This window comes from Suncus etruscus, chromosome 19 (genome assembly GCF_024139225.1).
Source record: "Suncus etruscus isolate mSunEtr1 chromosome 19, mSunEtr1.pri.cur, whole genome shotgun sequence".
In the NCBI taxonomy this organism is placed as follows: Eukaryota; Metazoa; Chordata; class Mammalia; order Eulipotyphla; family Soricidae; genus Suncus; species Suncus etruscus.
In genome coordinates, this window is record NC_064866.1 from 43,771,737 (window position 1) to 43,780,100 (window position 8,364).

At 64.7% G+C, this 8,364-nt stretch overlaps 1 protein-coding gene across 6 annotated transcripts; it reads right to left on the reverse strand.

The window, feature by feature from the left end:
- Positions 1 to 60: 60 nt before the first annotated feature.
- Positions 61 to 8,164, reverse strand: PUF60 (poly(U) binding splicing factor 60). Of its 6 annotated transcripts, none has more exons than XM_049765575.1 (12): positions 8,104 to 8,164; positions 5,577 to 5,672; positions 4,298 to 4,393; positions 4,112 to 4,201; positions 3,534 to 3,584; positions 1,884 to 2,045; positions 1,693 to 1,785; positions 1,389 to 1,602; positions 1,109 to 1,299; positions 888 to 1,023; positions 532 to 767; positions 61 to 431 (listed from the first exon to the last, which is right to left on the reverse strand). In XM_049765575.1, the coding sequence occupies exons 1-12, from the start codon at positions 8,125 to 8,127 to the stop codon at positions 132 to 134; spliced, it is 1,689 nt and encodes a 562-aa protein (XP_049621532.1). In that variant the 5' UTR covers positions 8,128 to 8,164; the 3' UTR covers positions 61 to 131. The 6 variants fall into 6 exon arrangements, with proteins under 6 accessions (XP_049621532.1, XP_049621531.1, XP_049621535.1 ...); XM_049765574.1 differs by having other exon boundaries at positions 5,577 to 5,675; XM_049765578.1 differs by lacking the exon at positions 5,577 to 5,672.
- Between the last annotated feature and the right edge of the window lie 200 nt (positions 8,165 to 8,364).

Below are 8,364 nucleotides of genomic sequence, written 5' to 3' on the forward strand. Positions count from 1 at the left end.
TTATGCACACTCCGGGCTCGGGCCCGAGGCGACAGGCGGCGCGGGGCCCTCCCTCGGGGGGGGGGGGGGGGAGACCCGCAGACACAGACACACAGACGGAGCACAGGCACGAGTCCGGCCGAGGGCCGCAGTCACGCCGACAGGTCGCTGTTGTCGAAGCGTTCCTGGTCGTACACCTCGGCCACCACCTTGCGGCCGGCGAACCAGCGCCCGTTGAGGGCCTGGATGGCCTTGTGAGTCTCGGAGGCCATGGAAAACTCCACGAAGATCTTGACGATGATCTCGGCGTCCTCCTCCTCGCCCTGCTTCTCCTGGTAGATGATCACGCGGTTCACGGCGCCGAACTTGCCGCACTCCTCCGTCACCTCCCCCTCCAGGTCGTCGTCGATGTCCTTGGGGTCCACCATGTTGCGAAGGACCATCACGGTGGACTGCAGGGGGCAAGCGGGAACTGCAGCAGGCCGGCCCCGGCCCCGGGGCCCCTCCCAGCCCGGCCCGGCCCGACCCGACCCGACCCGGGCCCGCACCCACCTCCTGCTTGCGCAGCAACTTCTGCATCACCATGTGCCGGGCGCTACTGCCCGAGATGCTCATGTGCTCCTGCTCGCTCAGCATCTCCGGCCGCTCGGACTCGGGAAACAGCTCCTCCTCTTCCTTCTCCTTCTTAGGCTCCAGGAGCCCCAGGGTGGGAGGGCTGGCCAGAATGGGGTTCACCACGCCCACGGAGGGAATGGTCACAGGGATGGGCGGGCGGGCTGGGGTCACACCTGCAGCAAAGTCAGAGAGCCCAGAGCCCAGGATTTACTCTTCCACGTGGGCAGCAGGGGCCTGGCCCTCAGCTGCACCCGGGCTCGGAGGAGAGGCCAGCCCCTTGCGCCAAGGCTCACCTGTGATGACGCCCGGGGCCTGGGCGGCCATGACAGCCTGGGGCAGAGCGCCCAGAGGCTGGGCCAGCGTCAGAGCGGGGGATACCAATCCAGGAGTGGCCAGAGTGCCCAGCACAGCGGCTCCAGCGACAGCTTCCTGCAACCCACAAGCCATCAGCCTCAGTCCCGATAGGCATGCCTCCACTCGGGGCACCCCAAAGCCAGCCCCCAAAACCACTCACCTGAGCTGTGATCTTAGCTGTGGCCGCAGCAGCAGCCACAGCAGCGGCAGGTGGGAGGCCTCCGGGGGTGGCCGGTGTAAGCAGGGGCATGGGGGGAGTGACGGCCTTGCCCACCCTCAAGTACTGGCCCCCCAGATCAAAGAGGTTCATGGAAGACACAGCATCTTGGGACGACTGAGCTTTCTCATACTCTGCAGGGCGGGAACAGTAGTGAGGGGTGGCACACAGGGGACCAGGATGGCCCGGCCCGCCTTACCCGCCCTGGCCACAGCCTACTCACCGATGAAGCCATATCCCTTGTGTTTGCCAGTTGTGGGGTCCCGGGCCAGTGTGCAAGACTTGATCTTGCCAAAGGCCTCGAACACACTCTTGATGTCGTCATCGGAGAGGTCTTGGTGTACAGAAGCTACGTAGATGCGGTTGAAAGCACGGGCCTCCTCAGCCAGCTGGTCTATGATGGGCTGGGCCTGCCCGATGTTGCTGGGCCTGCCCACCTGCAGGAGGGAGGACGGGGGTCACAGTGCCCGGCAAGCTTCCGAGGGACCACCAGTATCCCCCGGGGGGGAGAGGGGGTGCCATCTCACCTTGATGTTCCTGCCTCCCAGCATCACCGAGTTCATCTGCTCCAAGGCCAGCTGGGCAGCTTCAGGGACCTCATACTCCACAAAGGCAAAGCCCTGGATGCAAACACCACCGTGAGTCCGCAGAGCCCAGGGGAGGGGGAAGAACAGAATGGAGGGGAAGGACTGGGCAGAGCGCTCGGCTAACACCTCACCTTGTGCTTCATGGTCACTGAGTCCCATGACATGTCGATGCTCTTGATTGGGCCGAAGGGGGCGAAAGCCTGGCGGATGGTGTCTTCCCCCAGCTCGTAGTAAATGGAACCCACGTAGACCCGGCACATGATGGCCAGTGCCCGCTGTCGCTGAGCCGCCATCTGCACGGACAGAGGAGACACAGCCGCTGGCTCGTAAGGAGGCGGTGCGAGGCCCCGCGCAGCCACACAGGCTCAGTCCTCGCAGGCAGCGGGGCCCTACCCCCAGGAGGGCAGGCTAGGTCCAAAGGCAGGTTCTGGACACACCCTGGCCCAGCCGGACAGCAGTCAGAGGCGGGGTTGCATGCCCTATACCCCCTTCCCCACTAGGGAAGGGACCCAGGCAGGCCTGGCCAGTGCTCAGTGGAGGAGGGGAGGGTGGGAGAAAGGGGGCAGGAGACACAGCAGCTACTCCCGGAGACGCCTCAAGGCTCCCTCCCTGGAGAAAGAAGAGCAGCTGCAGGAGGTGCGGGGGGGGGGCCTTGGCGGGGCGGAGGGGTGGGGGTCGGGGGGCACCAGTTTTCCTACTCCCTCAAGGAGCTTGGCCCAGAGTTTGGGGGAAAGATGGGGAGACATCCCAGGGCAGGCTGGTGCCGTGTCCAGAACCCTCCCTGTGCTTTGGGGGATGTTCCCAGTCCTGCCATCTCAGAGCTGACATGCGGGGGGCAGGGGGGCTCCCAGAACCACACGGGGCCATCAGGAGGAGCTGGGTCTTTACAGGGGTTGCCTGCAGGCCGGGGCAGTTCAAGAAGTGAGGCCCTGGCTCTATCATCCCACCACGGCTCCCTCGCCAGGCCCAAGGGCCGCTCCTCTGGGTGCCAGCAGGCCCATTACAGGCTGAGCATTCCCAGCGGGCCTCCCTCCCTCACACGGGGCTTCTTCCTAACAAAGATCCCAGAGTGGAGCATAGTCCCCTCGTCCTCAAGTCGCCTGCCCCAGGGCGAGCTTCCTGAGAAAGGAGCCCAACAGGAGGCAGAGAAGCTTGTTGAGCCCCGACCACAGATGCGGAGCGGAGCAGAGCAGAGAGCAGAGTCCCCACGGCGCCTGGCCCCCAGGACGAGACTGGTTTGCCAAGCAGCCCTCAGGCGGGTCTGTCTACATTGACCCCCACCGGCTCGGCCGTCTCCTTCCCACACCGCGCCACCAAGGCTGCCGAGGCCCGGTCACCGGTCTCCCTGACCTGTCCTGTGCCTGCTCCCTGGCTCTGCTGACAGTCAGGCCCGAGGCCTGAGCCTTCCCTCTCCTGCTGCCCCCACCCAGAGCCCACCCCACCCATCCCTCCTCCCTCCAGCATCTGATGGGGCCACAGGTAGGAGCCTTCTCTCCTTTGGGCCTGACCCCACCCAAGCCAGGCAGCCTGGAGACTGGCGGAATGGTGGCCTGGGCAGTCGCCCTCCGCGGTTACCTGCCGTTAGCTCTAGGGCTGCCCCGGGCGCTCCCGGGTGGGTGCCCGCCCACACACTGGCCCCGCGCCTGGCGCTCTGCTGCGCTCGTCCGAGCTGGCGGGCAGGGCCGGCTAGGGGAGCAAGGTCCCCCACGTGTGGGCCGCGCTGCCCCCCTCTAGCCTGACTAAGGACATGAGCCCCGGAAGAAGTGAGCATGTCTATTGACCGATTGCAAAGGTGAGAGAGGATCTCCAAAGCCCATTGTCACTGCTGCCATCTGAAAGACAGTAAAGACAGAGTTCAGTCTGTTGGCGCCGAGCAGTCTCCGCTCACGTCACACCTCACGTAGACGGCGGCAAGGCCCGGAGTCCCCGCCCTGCCTGCCCCCGGCTGCGGCCGGCCGTGGCACCTGCCCAGGGGGGCCTCAGAGCCCCAGGTGCCCTGCCCGCAGCCCAGCCGGCCAGGGCAGAGGAAGGGGGAGGAGGAGGAGGAGGAGGAGGAGGAGGAGAAGGAGAGGAGGAAGCGGACGAGGAGGGAGGGACGGACGGACGGAGCACAGGGATGAGCTGAGGCAGCCCCTGGCAGTGCGCGTGTCTGCGGGCTGGGCGCGAAGGGCTCGAGGCCCAGGCACCTGTCGGCCTTGCCCTGGCCTCTTCCCCCGGCATCCTCTGGCCCTAAGGTATTGAGCAGGACACGGAGGCCCCTGGCCAGTCCCCTTGGTCCCGGCATAGCCCAGGTGGTCCAGACTGCCAGCCCTGGGCCCGGACAGGGGCCGGCGGGGCTGTGAGCACGGTGCCAGCTCACCTGTAGGTTAGTGAGCTGCTGCTGCTGGTGTGCTATCGTCTGCTTCACCAGCACGCTCTTGATGCTCTGCTCCATGGCATACTTCTTGGCCTGTGGGCAGGGGAGAGACCGGGGACAGTGAGCAGTGCTGGGGAGCGGGTGGGCAGGGAGGGAGGGCTCTGGGGTGGGGTGGAGGCCCATGCTCACCTTCTGCAGGGCCTCCTGCTGCTCGGGCGTCAGGGGGGGCAGCCCCAGCTTCGCAGCTGTGCTCTGTCCGTTTTCCATCTTGATGGGGTCTGTCCCCTGGGGGGAGGCAGGAACCTTTCAGTTCAGAACTTGAGACCACCCTCACAGGGCCTAGCGATGCCCCGGGGTGACCTGACACACACCCATCTCCCCCAGACACTCAAGGGGCATGCGCCAAGACAGAAGCAGGTTGGACCTGGGGCCAGGGCCAACCCAGAGCAGCAGCAGCTTCAGGGCTAAGGCCCCTATGGACTCATCAGGAGCTGCTCACATCCCCGACAGTCTAGCCCCAGGCAGAGCAGACAGGGCGGCAGCTGGCCTTCCGAGCCAGGTGCAGAGGACAGAGGCAGGCCAGACGCAGGAGCAAGGTCAGGGGTGCGCAGGCAGCTGAGAGCACACATTTGTCCTCAGCTCAGCAGCCTGGCATGACCCACCCACGGCGAGGCACCCCTCACCAGCCCTTCCAGAAGGGCTTCCTCCACATGGCCCAGCATGGAGCAGCAGCAGAAGGAAGAGGTCACCAGCCCAAAGCCCACAGAGCACCATCCTGCTCAAAGCCTGGGTGCCCAACACACAGGCCGTCTGCCCTGTGGCTGGCCCTGAGCCTTGTTCTGGGCGGGAGCGTCGGGGTGTAGGGCTGAATACTGCAGCAGGCTGTCACCATGGTAAGCAATGCCAGCCCCTTTCAGACCCCTAGAAACTTTTCAATCTCCTCTTTGTCCTGGAAACAAAAGGCCCTTCTCCCTTCTCCTTCTGACCAACGGCTGGCTAGACAGCAGGCTATGGTGGGCCCCCCTCAACTGCAGCCTCTTCCCAGGATCTGGGCTATTCCCCCTCTTGCTGCGCAGGCCCTCTTGGTAGAGAGAGTCAGGCTGGCACTATTATGCAGAGGCACCGAGAGTGCCAATTGCCAGGCCCAGCCCTGCCTCTGAGGGACTCTCTTCTCTGTCCAAGGCCATGGCATCCATCTCATGTCCACTTTGTCTCCTCAGAGACCCGGAAGTAGTCATCTACTCTGGCTCTCCCATAAACCAACAAGCCCACAGTGATGCGTGCCCCACTGTCCCCAGCTGCTTTGCTTGCTGGGAGGACATGTAATGCAGCCACTAAAAAAGCAGGGACAGGCAGCTGGGGGCCCTGGGTTTCCCCAGCCCACCCCGCCTGGTCTCTGGGCCCAGGGCCGCGCAGCGGCAGCGGGTGGGCGGGCAGGCGAGTGGCTGGGTCTGCTCGAGGTCAGTACCTGTGGAGGTTTCCATTTGTCTCCCGCTGCCACCACTGCCGCCGCTGCTGCCGCCGCCGCTGCTGGCTCCGACCCCCCTCCTTGCTGGCCATTGACCTGCTGTGGCAGGAAGGAGATTCTGTCAGGGACAGTGCGACTCCTGACCCTGGGGCCTTTTTCTCCCCTGGCTCAGGCCAGGCAGAGACCTCTACAGCACATCTAGTGGGCCCAGCCTATAGTCAGGAGGGCAAAAAACAGATAGCAACTCTGGGCGGTGCCCCAAGAAAGGGCAGGGAAGACAGCTGTGGCCGGCCAGCTCCTGCCCTGCCCTGGCCTAGCCAAGCCACCACGTCTGCCTGAGTCCAGAGGCCGCTGGCCACACCCCTCAGGTGGGTGACTGGGTACAAGCTCCCTCCCAACATGCTACCATCCATCAGGACTCTTCAAGGGGAACTGAGCCACATCCCTACATGCCTGCACAGGAGTGACAGGGGCTGGGGAGCACACTGGGCCAGAGATGCAGATCCCAGTGGGCACAGGGAACGGGCCCCCAATGTCCCTCATGCACTCCCACAACTACAGAACCGAAAACAGAGCTTGGCCAGAGCTGAGCTGCCGCAGGAATGAAGATGCCCAGCGGAATTCAGCGGGGCCAGCTCTGCAGGGGCACAGGGCCAACACACAGAGAAGGGACCAGCAGGGAGTGAGCCAGGGGCCCAAGGTCCTTCCCTCTGCTCAGTTTTTCCCTGCAACCAGACAAGAGTTGTGCCCCCATCGCCCCATAGTGGTCCTGCAGGGAGCATTAAATCAGTGAAGTCCCTGCAGGAAGAGGAGAGTAAGTGGGCATGGAGAGGAAGGGGGCAGGCAGCAGATAGGAGCTCGCCTGAGATGCTCAACTCCAGGGCCAGGAAGAGCGGGGCCACACATGGATGGGGCACCTCAGAGAGAAGGGGTTTTATGCACCCACCAGTCCACTGGCAGGGTTGGGGGGAGAGGAGGGTCAGGTGAAGAAGGGAGCCGCGGGTCCACTCAAGGTTTAACTGCAACCTCCCGCACACTGGTGCTCGGGGTCGGTCACACACAGTCGAGAGACAGGCAACAATATGCTGCCCACCAACTATGGGGATGGGGGAGTGGGCGTTTTCTGCGCCAGACAAGCAGCGTGAACCCCACAACCCTGTTTCAGGGGGGCGCCAGGTCTCTGCTCTGCGCAGCGACTGCTTCATGAGGGGGTGACAGGTGCAAAGATAAATTGTGTGTGTGAGGGGTTCGACCTTCAGATTATCTGAGCCCTGCATGGGTGCAACCCAAACACAGTCACGACCTGACTATGCTGCTGGGGACCGGGGTGAGGAGTGCAGGAGGATGGGGGGCAGCAGGTGGCCCCCCTGAGACTTTGAGGCCAAGCTGGGCCACCCCTTACGCGGTTGTCGGGACAAAGCAGTGGCCTGCTTTAAAAGGGGCGTCGCCTCACTCGGGGCTGAGCGGGCCAGACTGTTTTTTGTTTTGTTTTGTTTTCTGGGCCAGGCTCAGTGGTGGTGCTCAGGGGTTACTCCAGGCTCTGCGCTCAGAAACCGCTCCTGGCAGGCCTGGGGGACCCTATGGGATGCTATTTGGGACTCGAACTCCCCGTCCTTCTGCATGGAAGGCAAATGTTTGTCCTACCTCCATGCTATGTCTCCAGCCCTTTTTTGTTTGTCTTTTGTTTTTGTTTTGTTTTGTTTTGGGCCACACCTCCTGACTGTGCTCAGAAATCACTCCTGGCAGGCTCAAGGGAGTGGAGGGGACCCCATGGGATGCTGAGGCCCCATGCAAGGCATGCTATTATTGTTGCTCCATCCCCTAGTCTTCAATATTGGGGGAGGGTGTGTGTGTCAGTCCTGGCTCTGCACTCAGAAATCACTCCTGGCAGGCTCAAGGGGGTGGAGGGGACCCCATGGGATGCTGAGGCTCGAACCCAGGTCGGCCCCATGCAAGGCATGCTATTATTGCTCCATCCCCTAGTCTTCAGTGTGTGTGTGTGTGTGTGTGTGTGTATCACTCCTGGCTCTGCACTCAGAAATCACTCCTGGCAGGCTCAAGCGTGTGTGTGGGGGGGGGCCCTCTGGGAGGCCCCCCCGGGATTCGAACCCACGTCCAGGGTTGTGCATGCAAGGCGACGTCTGTCTGCGGGCCCCGAGACCTGCGTTTCATTGTTTGTTTTCATGCATTTATTTCTGCCTTTTGCTTTTTGGGGTTCCCCCCTGGCTCCGCGCTCGGCGATCGCCGCTGGCAGGCTCGGGGGCCGTGCAGGGCTCGAACCCGGGCCGGCTGCGCGCAGGGCGCCCGGACCCCAGGGGCCTCCAGGGGCCTCCAGGGGCCGCGCCGGAAGTCGAGCCCAAGAACCGGAAACGGCGGCCCCGGCCCCGGCTCGGGGGCTTGGGGCGCCCCGGAGGGCTGGGGGGGCCCCGCGTCGCGCTCTCCGCCCCGGGGCGCTCCGGGCCCCGCCGTCCTCCCGCCCGCCCGCCCCGCCGCCCGCGCGGCGCCCACGGACCCCCGGGCCACTTACGAGAGCGATGGTCGCCGTCGCCATCTTGCTCCGTCGCGACGGCCCCGCGCGCGCCGCTCGCTCGCCCGCCCCGCCCCGCCTCTCCGGAAGTCTCGCGAGAGCCGGCCGCCGCCGCCGCCGCCGCGGGGACGGAGGCGGGACTCTCGCGAGAAGACGCCGCTGCCCCGCCCACCGGAAGAGGCGGGACTTCCGATGGGGCGCCCGCCGTGGGAGAGGCCCGGGGCTGCGACGGCCCGGTTGGTTGGTTGCGCGTTGGCGCGT